At 57.2% G+C, this 24,127-nt stretch overlaps 2 protein-coding genes across 3 annotated transcripts; one reads left to right on the plus strand and one right to left on the minus strand.

The window, feature by feature from the left end:
- Positions 1–835: 835 nt before the first annotated feature.
- Positions 836–14,474, plus strand: CRLF1 (cytokine receptor like factor 1). Of its 2 annotated transcripts, none has more exons than XM_007995823.3 (9): positions 836–1,090; positions 7,856–8,137; positions 8,801–8,930; positions 9,101–9,270; positions 10,332–10,489; positions 10,591–10,759; positions 13,282–13,469; positions 13,606–13,648; positions 14,134–14,474. In XM_007995823.3, the coding sequence occupies exons 1-9, from the start codon at positions 979–981 to the stop codon at positions 14,145–14,147; spliced, it is 1,266 nt and encodes a 421-aa protein (XP_007994014.2). In that variant the 5' UTR covers positions 836–978; the 3' UTR covers positions 14,148–14,474. The 2 variants fall into 2 exon arrangements, with proteins under 2 accessions (XP_007994014.2, XP_007994013.2); XM_007995822.3 differs by having other exon boundaries at positions 960–1,090; positions 13,601–13,648.
- A 912-nt stretch (positions 14,475–15,386) lies between these two features.
- Positions 15,387–19,074, minus strand: REX1BD (required for excision 1-B domain containing). Its single transcript, XM_007995820.3, has 5 exons — positions 18,946–19,074; positions 18,769–18,851; positions 18,164–18,368; positions 16,826–16,905; positions 15,387–15,616 (listed from the first exon to the last, which is right to left on the minus strand). The coding sequence occupies exons 1-5, from the start codon at positions 19,042–19,044 to the stop codon at positions 15,544–15,546; spliced, it is 540 nt and encodes a 179-aa protein (XP_007994011.2). The 5' UTR covers positions 19,045–19,074; the 3' UTR covers positions 15,387–15,543.
- Positions 19,075–24,127: the final 5,053 nt, after the last annotated feature.

A 24,127-nucleotide genomic window follows, 5' to 3' on the forward strand; every position in this document is an offset into this window, starting at 1 on the left:
CCTCCTGGGAATCCCTACTACTGCGGTGCGGGACCCAGTTCCCGCGCAGGCCTGGGTCCCCGCTCCCACAGGGGACTACATCTCCCCGTCTGCCCACGCAGGAGCTCCCTCCCGAGGCCCCCGGGGCGCCCAGAGCAACCTCAAACCCATCCCGCGCGCGAGGGGGACAGCGCAGCCAGGGAGAAGGCGAAGGACTCCGTGCCTTCCTGCTTTTTCTCCTTTCTTCCAGCAAAGCCTGGGGCCGAGGCTACCCGCGGAGAATCGAAAAGAGGAAGGATGAGGTGGGAGGGCTGGGACCCGCGCGCCGAGGGCGTGGGGCTGGGGGTGACTTTTAGGCCCCTGGGAAGGCAGAGGGGCTGGAGATGGGGGTAGGCGGGACTCAGGGACCGCTCGGTGGGGGGGCGGGGCCAGAGCTGGGGTGGGGGCCGAGACAGAAGATTGGGCGGTGGAGGGGGGAATGGAGGAGCTGGGGACCAAAGGGGCCACTGAAGAGGCACTGGGCTGAGAGGAGGGTGCAGGGAAGTGGGCAGGGTTATGGAAACGGGATTGCGGGTGCCGGGTCCCAGACTGGGGGTGGGAAGCCTGGAGCTGGCAGGGTTGGAGAGGGAGGTCCTGGGCCGGTAGGGGTTGAGTAAGTGGGCTCTGGGCCGCGGGATAGGGTGCGCGCGGTTCGCAGAGGGGCGGAGGCCGGACGGGCGGGGCGCGCGGTGCCCGCGGGCTGGCGGGCGGCGGGGAGGCCGGTGCGGGGCCCGCCGCCCCCCCGGGGCCGGGCCGGGCCGGGGGCGGGGCCGGGCGGGGCCAGCGGCGCATTAGCGCCTTGTCAATTCGGCTGCTCAGACTTGCTCCGGCCTCCGCGTCCGCGCCCAGCGACGTGCGGGCGGCCTGGCCCGCGCCCTCCCGCGCCCGGCCTGCGTCCCGCGCCCTGCGCCGCCGCCGCCGAGCCGCCGCCCACCGCGCGCCCCCGGCAGCGCCGGCCCCATGCCCGCCGGCCGCCGGGGCCCCGCCGCCCAATCCGCGCGGCGGCCGCCGCTGTTGCTGTCCCTGCTGCTGCTCTGCGTCCTCGGGGCGCCGCAAGCCGGATCAGGAGCCCGTGAGTACCCTGCGCCCCGCTCCTTCCCCCCTGCCAGAGCAGAGGGCGGGCGCCCCGGGGGCAGCCGCGGGGGGAGGGGGCGCGGGCGCCACCTGGACGGCTGGGAAACAAAGGAAGGCGCCCCCGGCGCAGCCCTCGGGGCGCCCTCACCTGCGGGGCACACGGCGCCGCAGCCCACTGCCCAGAGAGTCCTGCTTCCGCGCCCGAGGCCCTGTTACCTGGGCAGCTGGGCCGAGGGCTCCAGGCCAGGCCCCCGGGGGCTGGAAAGATCGCGGCCTGAGACCCTCTGCACGCCAGGACGTGGCGGGCGCACGCGTCTGCTTCGGTAGACTCTGAGCCGCTGGGACTGCAGGGCACCGCTCCCAGGCGGGGGCGCACGCGGTTGGCGCGCTGGGTGCGGGCCCCCAGCGGGCCCCCCCAAGCGGAGGGATGAGCCCCACGGGGAGGGCGGGGCTGCAGGGGGGCCGCTCTGGCCGCCTGGCGCGCAGCCCGGGGTCCCCGGGGACTTGCCTCTCCACGGGCCGGCGCCACCGCCCTCCCCCTGCGGGACCCGGTGCGCGGGGATCCGCGGAGTCCCCGCCACCAGCGGCGCTTAGAACTGTTTTCGACCAGGCTGTGTCGGGCAGAGAACCTCCAGCGAGAGGAATCTTTGTGAGAGAGTGGGTGAGAGGGAGAGGGAGCGGGAGCCAGTGAGTCCGGGCACCGGCGGGCCCAAACTTTGAGGGGGCCCACTGGGAATCCGCTGCCCTACGGGCCAAGACCCCCGCCCTGGAGGGACTTCTGGCCTCAGGCACTCTGGGGCCCCCCATCCAAGGAACACCCCCGCAAGGATACGTCTCCATATCCAGACCCGCTCTGGGACACACCCAGAGACACACAAAGAATCACACTGGCTTGTGGCCCGTCACCCTCGCCCTCAAACTCGCGCACATTGCATCCCAGATGCACATTCGCACACCATCGCGGACGCACACATTCCATCCCCGACACACACATTCATGGTCACACACATCCCACAGGGGAGGCGACCCAGGGGCTCAGAGGCAGGCACCACTCGCCCTAGACGTTCAGTCCACGCACCCCATCCAGGCGCAGGGGCCACCCCGGGGGTCCACGAGCACACACGGCTCCCAGGCTCACCCACCCTGTGCTGGGCTGTTTTCGGGCTGCCTGTAGGGCTCCTCCGAGAAGGGGCAGAGTGCGGGCATCCTCTAGGGGCACTTGCTGAAAGCCTGGCTTTCCTCTGGCATCTGAGCAGGTGAGGGGCTACCTCGGGCCCTCCCAGGGCCCCTGATGGCTCTGCCAGGCAGTGGGCAGCGCCTGTGAGTGCCACTGTGAGCGCCAAGCTTTGTTTTCAGCCAGTAGAGCAGCAGGCAAAGGTGTGTGGGGGTGGGGGGGGTGTTGTAAGTGTGTTTTTTCCTTTAAGGGGGGAAGAAATTAAATAAAAGATTCTCACACCTCGGCAATATGTTTCTACTTACGGTGTGTCTCAGCACCTGACCAGCAGGCGGGTGGGTCGTAAAGTGTCTGCAGGTACCAGCAGAACGGGAGATGGGGACCCCCGTGGGGACCCTGGGATGGAGGCCACCCTTCCGCCCTGGTTGCAGAGAATCTCACACTTTTCCCTTTTAAAACACATGGTGTTCCTTTTTAATAACGGCAGTGGCTCCAGATTGGGAAAAGAGGAGAGAAAAAACTTTTAAAGGCCCCAGCTCTGCGGGAAAGGAGGGGAGGCAGGGAGTGAAAAGGGGGCTGTTCAAAAGCGCAACCTAGGGATCTGCTTTGGGGAGCCCTCTAGGAGGCCCTCCAAACCAAGCCAAGCCCCCACCAACTCCAGCTCAGTGGGCTGTTCCGAGCTGCTCCCCCGCCTGGCCTGGAATGCGTGCGTCCCTGTCCCCAGTGCCTTAGCCCATTGTTTGTGGAGGCCTGGAGGGAGTGCCTAGTCAGCCGGGACCCCAGAACTGGGAGGGGCTGTCATCTTTGTAGTTCCTGGGGGCTGCAGGCTTCTGAGCCCTCTGGACATTGGATTGCAATCACATCTCATTGATCTCCCCAGCAAGTAGAACATATTTCTCCTCCCATTTTATGGAGGAGAAAATTGAGAACTGGAGAGGGGAAGTCAATTGCCCAGGTTCTCCCACTGGGGTTGCACCCATATCCTGGGAGGAGAAAGTGTCCTTCTGACCTTACCGGCTGGGGCTAAGAGGGTGGGAGACTGGCCTGTCCAGGCCCGCCTGGCCTTGCCTTCCCCCCACAACCCGTCACCGCTCCGTGTCCCCCGCCCAGCCCCGGGAGGGCAGCTGCAGCTGCTGGCAAGTGAGCCACGCCAGCCCAGGCCAGGCGGGTGTGGCAGAGGGGCAGTGCCCCCCAGCCAGGACCCCCCAGAGAGCCCCTTCCTAGCCAGGCCATGGTGGCGGGTGTGGAGGCCGGAGGGGCGAGACCCATTCTAGGAGGGCTGAGAGGGGCCTGGGGTCTGGGCAGGCCTGGCCGTGCCTCCCACTCTGTTGGGGGGGCCCAGGCAGGAAGCGGTGGGTGGGCCAGGGCAGAGACGCTGGCACGCCCGAGTTCATGCAGAAGGAATTCCGAATTAGCGGGCGGCTGGCTGCCTGGGACCTCCAGGGCGGCCCCCTGGCCCCCAGCCCCCCGCCCCCCTCGGCCGCCCCCGCCTCCTCGGCTCTGGCCCGCTCAGCCGGCTCCTTCGCACGGACGGGGAGACCTCCGGCGAGCCCTGGGCCAAGCCCCAAGCGCAACTGCGATTCCAGGCTCCAGCAAGACAGAGCCCTCGAGCCAAGTTTGCCCCGGAAAATCATCAGGGCCGTCCCAAGAACCGTGTCCACCCCACCTCGCCCATCTGGGGCAGTGAGGGCAAGTGCCGGGCAGCGCTGGCATTCAGGGGGCCTCCCGGGGGGCCGGGATCACCCTGTCCTTGGCTGCCATCTCTGCGAAGCTGGGCTGCCCTTGCCTCCTGCAGTCCGTTCTTCCAGCCGCCTGGGGAGTCCTTTTAATGCAAATCTCACCGCATCCCTCCCTCCCCGGCTGAGAACCCTGGAATCCCTCCTCCCTGCAGGTCAGGATCTCGGACCTCTCAAACTTCATTTCCCACCGCTTCTGCCCCAGGACCTTGGCACTTGCAGCTCCCACTGCCTGGACATGCTCTATTAGATAATGTCACAGCTACTTCTCTTACTTTATTCAGGTCTCTACTCAAAGGTCACCTCCCCAGACAGGCCTCCGGAGCTCCTGCCGCTGCTCTGTCTTCCTCCAGCTCCTGCTGTACTTTCTCCCCTATTTATTGTCTTAGATATTTATTTATTTATTTTTCCTGCTGCTTCCTTGGATTTGATGCCCACAAGGGCAGGACTTTTGTGTGTCTTGGTCATCATCCCAGTGCCCACAGATCCTGACACAACTGTAGGTACTCTGTGAAAGAATAGATGAACATGTGAGGGAACAAAGGAGTGGATGAGTCTTTACAACCACTCTGGGTGGAAGGAGAAGCCCCTTTCCAGAGGCTCAGAGAAGTAAACACTGAGGCCGGGTGCCGTGGCTCACGCCTGTTATCCCAGCACTTTGGGAAGCCAAGGCGGGTGGATCACTGGAGGTCAAGAGTTCAAGACCAGCCTGGCCAACATGGCGAAACTGTGTCTCTCCTAAAAATACAAAAATTAGCTAGCTGGGCGTGGAGGTTACGGTGAGCCGAGATTGTGCCACTGCACTCCAGCCTGGGTGACAGAGTTAGACTCTGTCTCAAAAAAAAAAAAAAAAAGGTAAAACACTGAGTCAGGCTGTGGGCATTCGAGCCCGGGTCAACTTGGTTTAAAGATCTCGTGGGAAAATGTTGTCTCCAACAGTATTTTCACTCTACTCAAACAACCCCGTGAGGTTTGTTTTGTTGGTTTTTATAAATTTAAATTTTAATTTAAATTTTTTGTTTCTTTTTTGAGACACGGTCTCACTGTCACCTAGGCTGGAGTGCAGTGGTGCAGTCATGGCTCACTGCAGCCTCAACTTCCCAGGCTCCAGTGATCCTCCTGCGTCAACCTCCCAAGTAGCTAAGACCACAGGCATGGGCCACCACCCCCTCCCCACCTGGCTAATTTTTGTATTTTTGGTAGAGACAGGGTTTTACCATGTTGCCCAGGCTGGTCTCAAACTCCTGACCTCAGGTATTACTCCCACCTCAGCCTCCCAAAGTGCTGGGATTACAGGCGTGAGCCACCACATCCAGCCAACCCTATGACATTGATGCCATGATGCCCACTTCCCAGATGGGGAAACTGAGACTCAGAGAGGCATTGGGAGGTTGGCCTATGCACCCCCTCCTCCTTCTCTGGGCCTTGGTTTCCCTATGGACAAAATAGGTTCTTCTTAGGTTCTGGTCTCCAGAAGGGGAACTCCTGGGCTGCCCTGATGGCCAGCAGGAGAGGAGGCATCAACCACCCATGGGCATCTCCAAGGCTCCTGTGCCTAGCACCCGACTCACACACAATCTGGTTCAGGAAGTCCTTTCCCCTCTGACTTTCACAGTAGCCCAGGAGACAAAGAGCTTTCTCGTTCCCACTTTGCAGATGAGGAAAACTGAGTGGAGGGAAAGAGCAATGATGTCAAGTCCCTTTGGATGGAAGTTGGGGACGTGCAGTTTGCCAGGGCTGCCTTTAGTCCCAGAGGTAGGCAGTGTGGAGCAGAACTTTGGAGACCAGAAAATCTGGGCCTAACTAGTATGGCCTTCCCTCATTCCTGCAAGGAAATTCAATCTTTCAGAGCCAGAGTTTTTTCATCCTTAACATGAGCAGGATTGGCCGAGAAAATGTAGGTAAAGTCTTAGCCCTGTATTCAGAACACAACAAGTGCCCAATAAATGGTGCTCTTAGTCCGGGTGCGATGACTCATGCCTGTCATCTCAGCACTTTGGGAGGCTGAGGCGGGTAGATCACTTGAGGTCAGGCGTTCGAGACCAGCCTGGCCAACATGACGAAACCCTGACTCTACTAAAAATACAGGCTGGGTGCGGTGGTTCACCCCTGTAATCCCAGCACTTTGGGAGGCTGAGGCAGGCAGACCACGAGGTCAGGAGTTCGAGACCAGCCTGACCAGCATGGTGAAACCACATCTCTACTAAAAATACAAAAATTAACCGGTCATGGTGGCGGGCGCCTGTAATCCCAGCTACTTGGGAGGCTGAGGCAGGAGAATCGCTTGAAACTGGGAGGTGGAGGTTGCAGTGAGCCAAGATAGTGCCATTGCACTCCAGCCTGGGTGACAGAGGGAGACTCTGTCTCAAAAAATAATAATAATAATAACCATAAATGGTGCTCTTAATGATTCAAGTAAGGGTCAGGGCTTTCATTTTAAGCAGTGCCCTTCCCCCACAGAAACACCTATGTGTGAGGCTCTGGGAGTATCACAGGAAGAACCCACAATCTTTTGTTTCTAGTTGCCAAAAAAGAAAAACAAAATGAGAATGAAAAATAAAGAAGGTTAGGCACAGTAGCTCATGCCTGTGATCCCAGGACTTTGGGAGGCCAAGGTGGGAGGATCGCTTGAGGCCTGGAGTTCAAGACCAGCCTAAGCAAACTAGCAAGACCTCATCTCTGAAAAAATATTTAAAAAGCCAGGTGTGGTGGTGCACACCTGTAGTCCTAGCTACTCGGGAGCTGAGATGAGGGAGAATCGCTTGAACCCAGGAGATCGAGGCTGCAGTGAGCTGTGATCATGCCACTGCACTCCAGCCTGGCCGACAGAGTGAGACCCTGTCACTAAAAAAATAAAAAGCAAAGCATGCCTGGGTGTGTTGGCTCACTTCTCTAATCCCAGCACTTGAGAGGCCGAGGGAGGTGGATCACGAGGTTAGGAGTTCGAGACCAGCCTGGCCAATATGGTAAAACCCCATCTCTACTAAAAATACAAAAGTTAATCAGGCGTGATGGTGCACACCTGTAGTCCCAGCTACTCTGGAGGCTGAGGCAGAAGAATTGCTTGAACCCGGGAAGCAGAGGTTGCAGTGAGCTGAGATCGCGCCACTGCACTCCAGCCTGGGTGACAGAGCGAGACTCCGTCTCGGAAAAAAAAAGCAAAGCATAGTGTTTATCATAACGATGTGCTAAGCAAGAGTCACTTGGACCCGAATGAGCCTGTATGCCCGAGTTGTGTGACCCCTCAGAGAACCTTAAGCACGTCAGTGATGAAGAGTTTTTTTTTTGTTTTTTTTGTTTTTTTTTTTTTTGAGATGGAGTCTCTCTCTCTGTCTCCCAGGCTGGAGTGCAGTGGCCGGATCTCAGCTCACTGCAAGCTCCGCCTCCCGGGTTTACGCCATTCTCCTGCCTCAGCCTCTCGAGTAGCCGGGACTACAGGCGCCCGCCACTGCGCCCAGCTAGTTTTTTTTTTTGTATTTTTTTAGTAGAGACGGGGTTTCACCATGTTAGCCAGGATGGTCTCGATCTCCTGACCTCGTGATCCGCCCCTCTCGGCCTCCCAAAGTGCAGGGATTACAGGCTTGAGCCACCGCGCCGGGCCAGTGATGAAGAGTTTTGAAAGGCTCCAGTGTTGGAGTCAGACAGACCTGGACAACTCTAGGTCTGTCAGTTTGTCCACCAGTGTTGCCCTGGGCATTTAACCCGACTGATCTTTACCTTCCCTATCTGTAAAATGGGGGACAATTATTAACAGTGCCTTCTCAGGACCGCCATGAACCCTGGAGGTCCTGGCACGGTCGGGGGCTTGAAGGGTCCCCACCCTGGCCTGACACGTGCTCCTCTTTGACCCCAGACACAGCTGTAATCAGCCCCCAGGATCCCACGCTTCTCATCGGCTCCTCCCTGCTGGCCACCTGCTCAGTGCACGGAGACCCGCCAGGAGCCACTGCTGAGGGCCTCTACTGGACCCTCAACGGACGCCGCCTGCCCCCCGAGCTCTCCCGTGTGCTCAACGCCTCTACCTTGGCTCTGGCCCTGGCCAACCTCAACGGGTCCAGGCAGCAGTCAGGGGACAACCTTGTGTGCCACGCCCGCGACGGCAGCATCCTGGCTGGCTCCTGCCTCTATGTTGGCTGTAAGTCGGCACCCAGAATACCCCAGGGGTAGCCCTTGGAAGCGGCATCTCCCTCTGGAGAGAGGCATGAATCGTGGGCCTTCTGGCCGGGGGATGAGTGGTGGGCACACTGGCATGGCTATGCAGGTCTTTGAGGTGGGAATGAGAACCTGGAGACCCGGTCAGGCGAGGTGGCTCATGCCTGTAAGCCCAGCACTTTGGGAGGCTAAGGTGGGTGGATAACTTGAAGCCAGGAGTTCAAGGCCAGCCTGGCCAACATGGAGAAACCCCATCTCTACTGAAAATACAAAAATTAGCCAGGTGTGCTGACAGGCACCTGTAATCCCAGCTACTTGGGAGGCTGAGACAGGAGAATCGCTTTAACCCCGGGGGTGGAGGTTGCAGAGAGCTGAGATGGCACCATCGCACTCCAGCCTGGGGGACAGAGCGAGACTTTGCCTTGAAAAAAGAAAAAGAACCTGGAGATCGGATCACCAGCCTGTCAAGAGCCCGTGCAGGTGTCACACCAACTGTGCTGACACTTCTCAGCACAGGGCTGAGACTGTCCTATCTGCCCTCCTTCCACTCCAAGGTGGGGGCCTGGCGGGTGGGCAGCAACCCCTTGGCCCAGGCTCAGCTGGTCCAGACCCTCAGCCTGCTTCCTGCACCCTCCCCCTCTCCCAGTGCCCCCAGAGAAACCTGTCAACATCAGCTGCTGGTCCAAGAACATGAAGGACTTGACCTGCCGCTGGACGCCAGGGGCCCACGGGGAGACCTTCCTCCACACCAACTACTCCCTCAAGTACAAGCTTAGGTTAGTGGTGGCCCGAGGGCGATATGTGTGTCCCAGACTGGCTGTGTGACCTTGACCAACGTGGACCCTCTCTGAGCCCCCATGCGCTGTCTGCACCCTGAGACTGCCATGGTGAGGTCTGGGGGCCAGAAGGAACCCTCATATGTCCTGTCCCCCTCCCATCCCTGCAGGTGGTATGGGCAGGACAACACGTGTGAGGAGTACCACACAGTGGGGCCCCACTCCTGCCACATCCCCAAGGACCTGGCTCTCTTTACGCCCTATGAGATCTGGGTGGAGGCCACCAACCGCTTGGGCTCTGCCCGTTCCGATGTGCTCACGCTGGATATCCTGGATGTGGGTGAGCCCCCAGTGTCTGCTAGGCCCCTCCCTCGGCACCAGCCCCGCCCACTGGGCATCCCAAGAGGTCCCTGCGCCTTCTCATTTTTCCTGGGATCCCGCCTGCCCCTCCCCAGCCCGGCAACTCCTGGGCTGTCCCTGTTAGTTAGAGGGAAGGTAGGTAAGTAGCTGAGCATCCGCTCATCAGTCCGCAGCCCCCAGAAACAGCCAGGATACCCCTACTCCACGGAGAACACCTGGCCTGGCCACCTCCCCCTCGGCAGCCCAGGTGTGCAGGAGGGGGCCCTGGGGAGAGGGGAGGGGACGCCCAGGTCGGGAGGCGCCCCAGGAAGCCGAGGCCTGGAGCTGGGGGGCGCAGGGCGGGAGGCAGGAAATGGATGATCTGTGAGCAGAATTGAGCCTAATCTAATTAGGGTGTTTCTCAGCCCCAAGCAGGCCTGTGCCTTAACCCTTTAGGCCCCTCACCAAGGCCTCAGGGGGAGAGGCCACCTCACCCTGCTGCCCTCAGGGGCCCCCAGAAGGATCCTCAGCCCCCCCAACACACACGTACTCCAGGGTTGTAGCCCCCATCCCTACCCCCGCAGCCTCACTCTTCCCCACATCCTAAAGCTACAGTGGGAAAGTTCTAAGCCTCAGTTGCTTCTCTGCACCCAGCAAAATGTCACATCAAAGATTTCAGTAAGAGTGGAAGGGAGGTGAGCGTCGGGCGGGGGTGGCAGGGGGGTTCCCAGAAGGCTGACGGCCTGACAGTCCCCTGACCTCCTAAGCATGATAATAATATCATCAACCCGGCAATGTCTGCTTTCCCATAGTCAGTTGAAGATAGGATTATGTTTCGCCCGTCACAGATAATAATGGTGATAACAGCTAACATTAATTAGGTGCTGAGTGTTTCTCCAATATTATATATGGTGTAATCCACCAATCCTGGAAGTGGGGGCAGAGGGAGGCGGAGGAAAACAGAGGCAGGTGCCATCTGGGCCAAGTGCCCTGGGTCACACTGCTGGGGGGAGTTAAACGCAAACAGTTCCAGGCTGAAAGGGGCCCTCCTCCGCCCCGCAGTGACCACGGACCCCCCGCCCGATGTGCACGTGAGCCGCGTTGGGGGCCTGGAGGACCAGCTGAGCGTGCGCTGGGTGTCGCCACCCGCCCTCAAGGATTTCCTCTTTCAAGCCAAATACCAGATCCGCTACCGAGTGGAGGACAGTGTGGACTGGAAGGTGACCCGCTCATTCCCTGACTCCGCCCTTGTTCCTGCCAGGCCCCGCCCCCGCTCCTGCCAGGCCCCGCCCTCTACTCTGACCCTGTCCTGGCTGTCCAGGTGGTGGACGATGTGAGCAACCAGACCTCCTGCCGCCTGGCCGGCCTGAAACCCGGCACCGTGTACTTCGTGCAAGTGCGCTGCAACCCCTTTGGCATCTACGGCTCCAAGAAAGCCGGGATCTGGAGTGAGTGGAGCCACCCCACAGCCGCCTCCACCCCCCGCAGTGGTGAGCAACCCCCTAGGGCTGGGTGATCCAGCGGCCAGTCCCAAACCAGCTAGAGCCTCTGTTTCCTTGTTTTGTTTTCTTTTCTTTTTTTTTTGTTCTTTTGAGATGCAGTCTCATTCTGTCGCGCAGTGGCGTAATCTGCACTCACTGCAACCTCTGCCTCCCGGTTTCAAGGGATTCTCCTACCTCAGCCTCCCGAGTAGCTGGGACTACAGGCACGCACCAACATGCACAGCTAATTTCTGTATTTTTTAGTAAAGATGGGGTTTCACCATGTTGTGCAGGCTGGCCTCGAACTCCTGACCTCGGGTGATCTGCCGATTTCGGCCTCCCAAAGTGCTGGGATGACATGTGTGAGCCACCATGCCCAGCCTGTTTCCTGGTTGTCTCCAAGAGAGTAGAGGTCTCAAACTTGTGGCCCCCCCAGAGCTGAATGTGGCCCTTGGATCTATTTTCTTTGGCCTGTTGTTTGGGGAAAAAAAAAAAAAAAAAAAAAGTTCGACCAAGTAGTAGAAATTTAAAACCAGGAAGTTTTTACACAAATATCCTAGATTCCTTAGAAAAACAAATTCTCTAGAAAATGTAACAGCATGGCCCACAGCCCCCATCAGCAGTGGTCACCCCTTCCCAGGACCCTCACTCTCCATTTGCCCATCCCCACCTGGCCTGTTTTGGACACTCAGACTCCCTCCTAAGAGGGCCAGTGAGGCCAGGCACGGTGGCTCATGCCTGTAATCCCAGCACTTTGGGAGACTGAGGCTAGCGGATCACGAGGTCAGGAGATAGAGACCATCCTGGCTAACACAGTGAAACCCCATCTCTATTAAAAATACAAAAAATTAGCCGGGTGTGGTGGCAGGCGCCTGTAGTCCCAGCTACTTGGGAGGCTGAGGCAGGAGAACGGCAGGAACCTGGGAGGCAGAGCTTGCAGTGAGCCGAGATCGCGCCTCTACACTCCAACCTGGCCAACAGAGCAAGAGACTCCGTCTCAAAAAAAAAAAGAAAAAAAAGAAAAAAAGAGGGCCAGCGAGTTTGAGACCCCTGCTTCTAAGGCCAATGGGCTGCCAACTCCCACTTTGATGGACCTCAGTTTCCCCTTCTGATCAAGGCAGGGGGATGGGAATGATTAGGTGCCTAGATCTGCCTCCTCTTGCTGTCTGGGGTTTCTCCGGGTCCACAGGCCTCTACTCTCTCTTTTGTGAAATGAAACAAAAGCTGTTACTTGGAATGTCTGGCCTCCGTTTCCCTATCTGGAAGGTAGGGTCGAGAATCCCACTTGCCTTGGGCTGTCGTGAGGGTTGGATGACATAATTTGTGGCAAATGCCCACATGGTGGGTGCCACCTAAGTGCTTGCAGGCAGTTGGCATGGAGGTACTTATTGTCCCGTCCCCCCAGGGTTTCACTGCAAGGGAGACCGCTTTTTCTCAGGTGAGGACACTGAGGCTCTAGGAGGTCACACGGGTCTGAACTTAGTTCACAGGGAAGTCCAAGCTCACTCTGGCATGAGAGATGATAGGGAAACTGAGGCCCTGAGAGGGTCCCAGAGCTAGGGAGGGGTAGAGTCAGGCTCCAGTCAGCTCCCCAGCCCCTATCCCGGGCCCCTCCAGGTTCGGGGGTGGGCGGGAGCAAGCGCAGCCGGGAGGGGCCTGAGCCTTGGCCCCTGCTCGTGCCCGGCACCTGCGATTCTTGCACAGGAGCCAGCAGGCCGCTGCGTCCGCAGGGGAGGCTGGGGAGGCCGGGGAAGGCCAGCAGGGGCGGCGGGGGCCGGGGCCGTGCCAGGGCCTGTCAGCGGGTCCCCGGCTTTATTTATGACGTGAGGCCGATGTCCTTATCCGCCGGCCTACTGGGGGGCTGGCTGCAGCCGGCAGCTGGACCGACAGGCAGGCCTCCCACCTGGTCCTCCCGGCCCACTCCCTGTCCCATGGGCCCATGCTGGGGACTGTCCCATGGGGTCATGTTGCACTTGGTCTCCCTTCATCTGTCACTCTTCCTCTGTGTCTATGTCTCGATCTCTTTGTCCCTATGTCCCCAGGGTTTCTGTCCTACCCTGATCAGGCCTTTTCCTCCTGGGCTGACCCCCTTCGCTTTCACCTACCCTGCGTCTCCATCTCTCCATCCCTGGCCTCGGCTCTCTCATCCGTGCATCTTTCTTCCTTTCTCTTTTTCAGCCCCCTGCTCTGTCTGTCTCTGTGTCTCATCCCCCCCGGCTCTGGCCTCTCTCATTCTCCCCTCCCCCTACTACACTCGCACCTGGCTCAGGCCACAGGAATCGGGTTCCTGGAGGAGATGTGGAGGAGGAGCCCCTTCCTTCCCCCGCCCCCCCCACCTCCCCAGGGGCGCAACCGGGCCAGGGGCGCAGCTGGGCTGCTGTGCAGGGCCTGGGGAGGACTCGGTCCCTGAGAAACCGGGAGGGAGGTTCCCCGAGGGGAACATGGTCCTGCCGCGCCGGGGTCTTCCCTCTCCTGCTCGCGCGCACCCCCTGCCGGGCGCGCCCTGACACTGCCGCTCCGCCCACCACCAGAGCGCTCGGGCCCGGGCGGCGGGGCGTGCGAGCCGCGGGGCGGAGAGCCGAGCTCGGGGCCGGTGCGGCGCGAGCTCAAGCAGTTCCTGGGCTGGCTCAAGAAGCACGCGTACTGCTCCAACCTCAGCTTCCGCCTCTACGACCAGTGGCGTGCCTGGATGCAGAAGTCGCACAAAACCCGCAACCAGGTAGGAAGGAGAGACCCGCGGGCGTGGGTGGGGACAGGGAGCTGGGGGGCCCAGGAAACAGGGGAGGGGGAAGAAAGCAGGCTGTGGACGCAGGTCTGCAGTCCCCACGACACCTCTGCCTTCCTTCCAAGCACAGGACGAGGGGATCCTGCTCTCGGGCAGACGGGGCACGGCGAGAGGTAAGGTGGGCCTGAATGGGTGTGCGGGAGGGAGCAAGGGGAGGGCCCCTTCCGGTGGCTGCAGGTCTTGTTCACACCCCCACGCCTCCCAACCCCAGCCTTAGAGTCGCTGAGATGGAATCCGTCCTCTTCCTTTGTTATTTATCAGCATTTATTTAGTACTTACTGTATAACTGGTATTGTCTCCTTTAGCCTAAGAACATTCAATGCCCTGAAAATGTCCGAGTGGAATCTCCTCCGAAATGAATGAACATACTCACCCTAGTTAGCAATGTATGGGCACCTACTGCATACTGGCCCCGCACCAAATGCTTTACCTGCAGCTCAGATAGCCTCGCCAAGGCCCAGAGAGGGGCAGGATCCTGCCCAAAGTCACACAGCCAGAAACGGTGGGAACAGGACCCGAATGAGGGCTCCTTCAGTGGCTCTGTGGTGCAGCCCTCTCCCGGGCTCCCTGCTTAGCTCGGCTTCCCCTCTGCCTGCAGGTCCTGCCAGATAAGCTCTAGGGGCGCAGGCCACCCTCCCTGCCACATGGAGATGCAGAGGCCGAACCTAAACTTGGGCCACCTCTGTACCCTCACTTCAGGGCACCTGAGCCACCCTCAGCAGGAGCTGGGGTGGCCACTGAGCTCCAACGGCCATAACAGCTCTGACTCCCACGTGAGGCCACCTTTGGGTGCACCCCATTGGGGGTGTGTGTGTGTGTGAGGGTTGGTTGAGTTGCCTAGAACCCCTGCCAGGGCTGGGGGTGAGAAGGGGAGTCATTACTCCCCGCTACCTAGGACCCCTCCAAGAGTCCTTTTAAATAAATGAGCTATTTAGGTGCTGTGATTGTGAAGGTGAGTTTGGGGCCTACTTGGCCTGGGGTGGGGGCTGTAAGATTTTAGGGGAATGTGAGGCATCTTAATGACCCTTTGAGATGAGAATTTTCACCTCCCAGGACTTCAGACTGTCTCTCCAGTATTTGCAAGGTCTGATTCTGAACTCCTTGGAGAATGTGATTCAAAATACCTGAGTCGGCTGGTCCCTAAGGCTCATTCCTATAATCCCAGAACTTTGGGAGGCCAAGCTGGGAGCATTGCTTGAGGCCAGGAGTTGGAGACCAGCCTGGGCAACAAAGGGAGACCTCATCTTTACTAAAAGTAAAAAATCAGCTGGGCGCGGTGGCTTACACCTCTAATCCCAGCACTTTGGGAGGCTAAGGCAGGTGGACCAAATGAGGTCAGGAGTTGGAGACCACCCTGACAAACATGGAGAAACTCCAGCTCTACTAAAAATACAAAATAACTGGGCGTGGTGGCGCATGCCTGTAATTCCAACTACTCAGGAGGCTGAGGCAGGAGAATCACTTGAACCCAAGAGGTGCAGGTTGCAGTGAGCCAAGATGGTACCACTGTACTCCAGCCTGGGCAACAAGAGCAAAACTCTATCTCAAAAAAAAAAAAAAAAAAAAAAAAGAACTGGGTTCATGGTGGCATGTGCCTATAGTCCCAGCTACTTGGGAGGCTGAGGCAGGAGGATCGTTTGAGCCAGGGGAAGCCAAGGCTGCAGTGAGCCGTGATCTCACCACTGCACTCCAGTCTGGGTGACAGAGCAAGACCCTGTCTCAAGCAAAAAAACCTCAGAGTTTTTAGGGAGGGTGGGAGTCTTCTACCCATAATCCCTGGCCCTGTGGGGGTCCTCCCCTCCCCAGGCACACTGGCTGCAGTACCCTAGGACACAGAGATGGCAGAGCAGCTACAGAGGAAGGGCTTTTTATTGTGGGAGGTGTCTGGAACTGCACAAAGGTCAGCAGCGCAGTGGGGCGCGACCCCAGCCAGCTGGCGGTTAGGGCTGGGCTGGACTCCATCCGCCCCTTTTCCCATCTCCCTCGGCGCATCCCTGGGGAGCCGCCATCACTCGGCAGATTCCGCATCAAACCTGAGGTCCTGGAGAACCTCGCTGATCGCCTCCATGGTTTTAATTACCCTACAAGAGCGGATGGGAACTATAAATAAAACCCAGATGGGGCGAATTAGCTGCTGCCGCGAAGCTGCAAGAGGGCTGTGGCTGTGGTGAGCCCCGGGCCCTCCTGCCCGCCGCCAAACCTCCAGGCAGCACTAGCAGCAAGAGGGACCGCTTAGGTGCCTGGGAGAAGGGGTGGCCCCATAGGTCACAGTGGGCTGAAAGAAAAGGCCATCTGGGCTCTGGGCACAGTGGCTTACGCGTGTAATCCAGCATTTTGGGAAGAGGCAGGCGGATCACCTGAGGTCAGAAGTTCAAAACCAGTCTGGCCAACATGGCGAAACCCCGTCTCTACTAAAAATACAAGAACTAGCCAAGCGTGGGGGCAGGCATCTGTAATTCAAGCTACTTGGGAGGCTGAGGCAGAAGAATCGCTTGAACCTGGGAGGCAGAGGTTGAGGTGAGCCAAGATCGCGCCACTGCACTCCAGCCTGGGTGACAGAGCAAGACTGTCTCAAAAAATAGAAAGAAAAAAACGAAAAAAAAAAAAAAGGACCGGGAGTGCTGGCTTATGCCTGTAATCCCAGCACTTTGGGAGGCTGAGGCGGGCAGATCACGAGGTCAGGAGATCGAGGCCATCCTGGCCAACATGGAGAAACCCCGTCTCTACTAAAATACAAAACATTAGCTGGGCGTGGGGCACATGCCTGTAGTCCCAGCTACTTGGGAGGCTGAAGCAGGGGATTCATTTGAACCCAGGAGGCGGGGGTTGCAGGGAGCTGAGATCGCGCCACTGCACTTCAGCCTAGCGACAGAGTGAGACTCCGTCTCAGCAAAAAAGAAAAAAAAAAGGCCATCTTGGTGGGATGTGTAGCATCAGGAGGTTATGAAGCATGACTGTCAAATGTGTATGTACATGAGTGTGTGTGCTTGGGGGCTGAGAACAGGCATCTGAAGGTTTGTGCTCAGTGGGGCATGGGCGACAATATCCAAGCTCCACGGACGGCCACGTGTGCAGGATTGGCATGTGTCGAGGTATACAGCAGTGTCCCAGCAATGCACGGCGAAATTGACGTGAAGTTTCACGACTATGCCGTCTGGAGAAGTGTATATCTGAGGGCCACCAGATGAGAACACCATTGTACAGAGGCAGAGGGTTCCTCTGCTGGGTCTGACCGTGCCAACCCTGGTGCAAATCAAGCATAGCCAGGCGGCTTGGGCAGCAGCGCTCACTTCATTTTCAGCTGGTGCATCTGTACAGCGTCCTCCTGCCCCGCCAGCTCTGGCGTCTCCATCAGCTGCAGCAGGGCCACCTGGTGGGGGAATGAGCAACGCGAAGGATGTCTCCACCGGCAGAAGCCACCCCCTGTCCTCCCAGGATGTTCAGGAAAAGACAGAGGCACCCAGAAAGGCAGTGCCCGGGTAGAACCACAAGGGGCAGTGCTTTGTGTAGGAAGAGTCCGAAATTCAGTTTAGAGGGGCTCTCAGAAGGCAGACAGCGAGCATGCCAGAGGCAGTGCTGAGCGTGATGTGGGCGTGGCCTGGGAAGAAAAGTGACGTCTTAGCCAGGCAGTGGCTGTAGGGGTGGGTTAGGCTGCGCCTCATGGTCCCAAGGACTGGACCCAGGGTGTTATTGGTATAATTCCAGGATAAAAGTAGGCCAAAAAGGCTGGATGCGGTGGCTCACGCCTGAAATCCCAGCACTCTGGAAAGCCGAGGAGGGCGGATCACTTGAAACCAAGAGTTCGAGACCAGCTTTGCCCATATGGCAAAACCCCGTCTCTACTAAAAAAAAAAAAAAAAATACAAAAATTAGCCGGGCGTGGCGGGGCACACCTATAATCCCAGCTACGCAGGGGGCTGAGGCAGGAGAATTGCTTGAACCAGGGAGGCAGAGGTTGCAGTTAGCCGAGATCGCGCCATTGCACTCTAGCCTGGGTGACAAGAGCGAGACCCTGTCTTTAAATAGAAAAGAAAAAAGGCCAAAAAGAGGCTGAGACGGGTAGCTCATGGGGGGCGTGGCCTAGGAATTCCAGAGCAGAAATCGGTGTGGGCGTGGCTTTACGTAGATGTGACCGGCCACACACACACACACACACACACACACACACACACGCATGGTTGCAGGGCCTAGTAGGCGGATCGCAGGAGAGAAATAGGCAAAAAAACTAAAGCTGTGATGGAGGAATACGGAGGAGGCATAGCCTGGGAACCCCCTCGCCTGTATCTACGGGAGGTTGAGGGTAGGACAGCAGAAGCGGAAGAGTGTGGGTGGAGCATTGTTGGGGCGGGACCTGGGCGTGCTGGAATAGCATTTAGGCGGGGCTGGGAGAAAGTGGGAGTGCTCTAGGAATAAGAACAAAACTTGGAAAAAAATTGGGGATAAACAGCAAGGGCAAGGTCCAAGAATCCTCAAGTGAAGACTTAATACAGGATTGATGTGGGACTGTAAGGGGTGACGTCTGTGTATGAGATACTGGGACCACCCCCAAGTCCACCAACCAGGGGTGCGCCACGAGAGGAACCATTCAGGGTACTAGGGACGCGGCGGGGAATGGGTGGTGGCCTCACCGTGCCCAGCCGCGTCTGCTCCAGCTCCTGCAGGCTGCGCACATGGCTGGCGAGCAGCGGCTGCCTGCGAGGCCCGGCCAGCTCTGCTTCCACCGCCAGCACCTCCCGCGAGGCGGCGGCGAAGGCCTGAGTCACCTCGTGCACTGTGCTCCGGTAGCGCGCGAAGTCGTAGTCCGGGCCGCTGCGCAGGTACTGGCGGTGGCCTCTGCGGCAGGTGGGGACCCTGAGGCCGCGCCCCCCGGCTCTCAGGCTCTGCACCCGCGCCAACCACCTAAAAGGCCCCCAGGAAGTGTCCCCGGACCCCAGAGGGGAGGACTGGTAGCTGGAAGGACGCTTCCTGACTTCCGCAGGGGAACCCGAGACAGGCCCACCCCTGCTCTTGGGGAGGAGAGAGAAGCCACGAGGAGTGGGTCGTCGGGTAGTGAGGACGTGCTGTGGGGCCTTTCTCGTGAAGGTGAGGACTCGGTGCCCCGAAATCCCCGCCGCATCTGACTCTGCAGCCGCGCGAGGACCCAACTCCTCCTCCAGGCACGCCCGCCGAAAGCACGCCCACGCCCAGAGCGGGCGGGGAACTGAACCCTGAACCCCTGCGCACCCCCACTCACTCCTCCAGTCGGCGGAAGCCCTGCGCGCGCTCAGCCTGCAGCTGGTGGATGCGCTGCACCAGCGTCCGGATCGGGGCGTCTTTCTGTGGGGCGGGGGACACGGCTGGGGTATGTAACCGGCGCCCCTGGGTCTCCGCCGCCCGGCCCGCGCCCGTTCCCACTCGGGCCTGGACTCACCCAGGGCCACGCCGGCTCCTTGCGTCCGGGAGCTTCGGTGGTCTCCTCAGCAGCGGGCGCTGCGGGGACCGTGGGCTCCGCCGCGGTCTCGGTGATCATGACTGCGCAGCCTGGCCAGGCTCCGGAGCAGGTCCTTCCACTGCGTCCGACGCCCCCTACAGGCCGGGAGGTCCACGGACCCCCCCACCCTGCGGCTGGCCAGCCACGAGACCTCGGGGAAGAAAGGCCAGCCAAGACCGCGGGCCGCCCAAGCAAGCCCTCCATCCTCCACCCACCCTTCTTGTTCCGGTCCAGCGATCGCGTTTTTCCTTGAATGTGCGGCTCTGAATACAGAACAGCTGTTAGCCTTGAGTTCGTTTCTATGCTTGTATCTCAACACCGACTTCCACGTGAAGCGGGTATTGAGCGTGGGTTTTGACATTCAAGAGCGTTAAGTAAGCCTGGGCAACCTAGGGAGGCCCGCTCTCTACAGAAAAAACAGCCCGACATGGTGGCTCCCGCCTATAGTCCCAGCTACTCGGGAGGCTGAGGTGGGAGGATTGCTTGAGCCTGGAAGTTGGGGGCTGCCATGAGCTATGACCGTGCCACTGCACTCCAGCCCGAGCGACAGTGAGACTGCCTCAATAAAAGTGCAGTGGCTGGAACTCCACCGACATTAACAGAGATTCACTGGCTCTCCAGAGAATCACAGGGGTGAAGACAAGATTCAGTGACAGGGACGGTGTCAACGGCCCTCCGAATTGAATTGGGTGTCTTATGTAATAGCCCTGAGCCTGGGGCATAGCAGGGGCCAGTACGACCTCAAAGTACAGAGAAGGCCTTGGAGCTTCCTGCTGGAGGGATCCAGGGGCTAGATTGAGCTTTGGAAAGCTTCCTCTTCCAGGGGCCCAGCCGGAGGAGTAGGAAGATGCTGGTAGCCTAACCTAGTGAAGAGGGACCAGCTCAGGTATGGGGTGACAGACACCAGCCTTCAAGGGGGAAGGGACTAGGCTGTTAGTGAGTCAGGAGTTTTTCCTGCTGATGGGTTCGTGGTCTCACTAACTTTGAAGAATGAAGCTGTGGACCTTCGCGGTGTGTGTTACAGCTCAAAAAGAGTCCACAGACCGGGAGAGTGAGCAGCAGCGCAGTTTATTGAACAAAGCGAAAGGAAAGCTTCCACAAGCTGGAAGGGGACCCAGAAGGGTTGCAGTTACTGGCTCGCTAGGGCTTATATCCCGGTGTTACCCCCTCCCCTTTCTTTTTGTCCATTGAGAGTGGTTCTTTTTTCAATCCTCCCTTGGAGTGTTTTTTGTTTTTTTTTTTTCTTTTTTTCTTTTTTTTTATTTTTTGAGACAGTCTCGCTCTGTCACCCAGGCTGGAGTGCAGTGGCGCCATCTCGGCTCACTGCAAGCTCCGCCTCCTGGGTTCACACCATTCTCCTGCCTCAGCCTCCCGAGTAGCTGGGACTACAGGGTGCCACCACGCCCAGCTAATTTTTTGTATTTTTAGTAGAGACAGGGTTTCACTGTGTTGACCAGGATCATCTCAATCTCCTGACCTCGTGATCCACCCGCCTTGGGCTCCCAAGTGCTGGGATTACAGGCGTGAGCCACCGCACCCGGCCTGGAGTGGTTAATTTTGAATCCTTCACTCCATTGGTTAAGAACTCAAAACCCTGAGTCACAGGGGTCTTCTGTAAAAATCCCTGAACTGGCCCGGAAAGTCCCACCAACTCCACCCCTCAGTCCCCTCTCTCAACGGGAGACCCCAACTGCTGTTGGGGTGTGGGACAATGACGGCTCTAATTGCTTCCTGCTAAATAGGGGCATAGAACGGGTCCTGTAGCTGAGGTTTCCTCGTGAGAGGTGGTTTGGGTGTCAACGTCCGGGTATGGGCTGGCCATCTAGGGTGCTGATAATAGGTGCTGGTTGAAGTTATCCAAGGTTCCATCTGCAGTACCATTTCTAGTTTCATTGATTCTATTCAGGAAGAAACGAAGCAGATGAGGGAATTGAAAAGACATGGGCCAAAGGTTACTCCAAGAATAAGGAGGGGACCTAAAAATGGAAGAAGCCAGGAGAGAACACGCTGTGAGAACCCTGAGGTAGCTTCGGTTGTCCCACTGTGTAGTCTGCTGGCTCTATTCTGAAGTAATTTAATTCCATCTCTGACTATGCCTGATTTACTGACAAAGAAACAACATTCCTCGCTCAGAAAAAGGCATGTTCCTCCCCTTTCAGCAGTGAGGAGATCTAGTGCTCGCCGGTTCTGGAGAACCACGGCTGCTAATGAGGCTGTTTGGTCCTGGATTTGAGTAAGTTGGAGAGAGATTTCATCTAGGCTTTCTCTTAGTTCTTTAGAGAGAGTTAAGGATACTGTGAGCCCAGTGGTTCCAGTTCCTAGGGTGGTAGTAAATCCTAAACCAGCCAATAGAGGAAGTAGTGAGATTGCTCTCCGCTGAAGCTTACCATGAATGGGCACAGCTACTGCCTCTTCTGAAAAGGAATAAGTCACAGGAGGTACTATGTAGGCTAAAGTACAAGTTCCTGTCCAGTTGGTGGGAGGCAAATATAGAAGGATCTTCCACACACAAAGAAAACTCCTTGTCAGGGTTCTATACACCCCTGTAGCTGAAAATCTCATAAGGGCTGGGGTTGGTCTAAATTCATTTCTCATTCCCATGATTTGAGGGTTTGGGACAAACAGACGACTCCTTGCGGTTGGAGCTGAATATAATTTGCCAAGGACGTATTACGGGGTTCCTCTAAGGCAAACCGGTGGCTAGCAGCAATAAGAAAAACTCATGCTCCACAGACAGGAAGCAGGGAGCAATGGGGTTTTTTTAACCCTTCGCCTGTGAGAGAGGAACAAAGTCCCAGGAGGGGAATATCCTGGGCAAAGGGAAGTCTGCCCCAGCAGTAATTGCTTGTTTTGGCCTCTGGTGGGGAAATTATGTGACTTGGGTTGGTAAATCTTAAGGGACAGGTGACTGAAATAGGGTTTCCAAGGAGCTCATGTTTATTTCCACAAAACGTAGGGGTGCCAGTAGTGATACTGTAGGAATTAGGATATTTGAACTCTAGATCCAAGGGAAGCGTATAGTTGCAGCCAGCCATGTGTCCCACATCTTGTGATCCTGGGAACACTTGACGGGAGATACAAAGGAGTAGAGGCGAAGAGAAGGAGGTTATTGTGCCCACAGAACCTATGATTGGGATGACTGATATAGTGAATTGTCGGAGAATGGCAGCGACTGCTTTTAAGGCTGCTTGAGCCCTGTCAGGGAAATTGGACCTATCACTAGGATGAAAAAATCCTGGGCCCTTAGAAGTGTTAGCTATGTATAAGGCTGTAGAGCTTTCCACCCATATGTTGAGGGGGGCCGGAACTGCTATATATAAGGGGGAATGAGCGTTCATGAAAACCCAATCGGATGAGTTACTCTGGCTGGGATGTGCTTCAAATAAAAACCTGGAGGACAACCGGGCACGGTGGCTCAAGCCTGTAATCCCAGCACTTTGGGAGGCCGAGACGGGCAGATCACGAGGTCAGGAGATCGAGACCATCCTGGCTAACACGGTGAAACCCCGTCTCTACTAAAAAATACAAAAAACTAGCCGGGCGAGGTGGCAGGCGCCTGTAGTCCCAGCTACTTCGGAGGCTGAGGCAGGAGAATGGCGTAAATCCGGGAAGCGGAGCATGCAGTGAGCTGAGATCCAGCCACTGCACTCCAGCCTGCGCGACAGAGCGAGACTCCCTCTCAAAACAAAACAAAACAAAAAAAAAACCTGGGCCGGGCGCGGTGGCTCAAGCCTGTAATCCCAGCACTTTGGGAGGCCGAGACGGGCAGATCACGAGGTCAGGAGATCGAGACCATCCTGGCTAACACAGTGAAACCCCGTCTCTACTAAAAAATACAAAAAACTAGCCGGGCGAGGTGGCGGCGCCTGTAGCCCCAGCTACTCGGGAGGCTGAGGCAGGAGAATGGCGGGAACCTGGGAGGCGGAGCTTGCAGTGAGCTGAGATCCGGCCACTGCACTCCAGCCCGGGCGGCAGAGCGAGACTCCGTCTCAAAAAAAAATAAAAATAAAAATAAAAAAAAAAAACCTGGAGGACATGTTTATAATTCCCTCAAGATTAGGGGAAGAGGTTGAACGGGAAAAGGTTAAGACTTGGGCAAAGGCAAGGAAAGGTAGAATGTTAGAGTACATTCTGATTTTAAAGCAAGAACTGAGGTAGAACTTACGAGCACTGATTAATTTCCTGTGGTTTTTCCTTCTGAAAGAGGATACGTAGGTCTTCCAATGACTCACAAGTATAAGAAGGTTTGTCTGGCTGACTCTTAGATTCTCGAACTAATGATTCTGTGGGTTTTTCAGGCTGCGTCCAAGGTTTGATTTGGGTGTGATAGATCCAAGACTCCACTTTACTTGACTGCAGTTGGAGTGGAGAGGGTAACTGAATATCTTCCTTCCCAGAATACATTTAGGGATGGGGAGGTAGAGGAGAGCGACTTGACTAATACTAGATGCCCGGGATGGAACAATGCTTTTCCCTTTTCTCAGTGGCATCCCTCGGGTAATGTCTTAAGGATTTGTTGGTACCTAGAAGTTATGTCCTTGACTAAGTTGGCAGTTTCTCGATCAAGTAAGAGGTTGTTTGTGAGAAAAGGCCGTCCATATAGCATTTCATAAGGACTGAGTCCTATCTTGTAGGGAGAATTTGGGATCCTTAATAATGCTATGGGCAAGAAGGTAGGCAGGCCATAGGAGGTGAGTTTCATGTGTTAATTTCCTTAAGTGCCTTTTGAGTATTTCATTCATCTTCTTGACTTTCCCTGAGGATTGTGGTCCCCAGGCACAATGAGGGTGATACTGTATTCCTAGCGCCTTGGAAATTCCCTGAGTCACCGTGGTTCTGAAAGCCAGGCCATTATCATTTTGTAAACTACAGGGAAGTCTAAACCTAGGAATTATTTCATGGACCAGGGCTTTGATTACCTTCTGGGCCTTTTCTGTCTTACAGGGGAAGGCTTCAACCCAATTCGTGAAGGTATCAACACAAACTAGTAAGTATTGAAGTCCTCGTGACTTAGGCATATGAGTGAAATCTAACCGCCAGTCCTCTCCAGGGTAGCGGCCTGTCCTTTGTTCTCCCTGAGGGGGTTGGTGATGGACCAAGGGGGTCATTCCTTTGGCACACT

The sequence above is a fragment of the Chlorocebus sabaeus genome, chromosome 6 (genome assembly GCF_047675955.1).
Source record: "Chlorocebus sabaeus isolate Y175 chromosome 6, mChlSab1.0.hap1, whole genome shotgun sequence".
NCBI classification, from domain to species: domain Eukaryota; kingdom Metazoa; phylum Chordata; class Mammalia; order Primates; family Cercopithecidae; genus Chlorocebus; species Chlorocebus sabaeus.

Coding starts and splice junctions, on each gene's coding strand:
- CRLF1 (XM_007995822.3), top strand. CDS start 979: ATGCCCGCCGGCCGCCGGGGCCCCGCCGCCCAATCCGCGCGGCGGCCG. Junction 1,091..7,855: donor GCAAGCCGGATCAGGAGCCC/GTGAGTACCCTG, acceptor CTTTGACCCCAG/ACACAGCTGTAATCAGCCCC. Junction 10,760..13,281: donor CGCCTCCACCCCCCGCAGTG/GTGAGCAACCCC, acceptor GCCCACCACCAG/AGCGCTCGGGCCCGGGCGGC.
- REX1BD (XM_007995820.3), bottom strand. CDS start 19,044: ATGATCACCGAGACCGCGGCGGAGCCCACGGTCCCCGCAGCGCCCGCT. Junction 18,369..18,768: donor GGCTTCCGCCGACTGGAGGA/GTGAGTGGGGGT, acceptor CACCTGCCGCAG/AGGCCACCGCCAGTACCTGC. Junction 15,617..16,825: donor ATGCACCAGCTGAAAATGAA/GTGAGCGCTGCT, acceptor CCGCTCTTGTAG/GGTAATTAAAACCATGGAGG.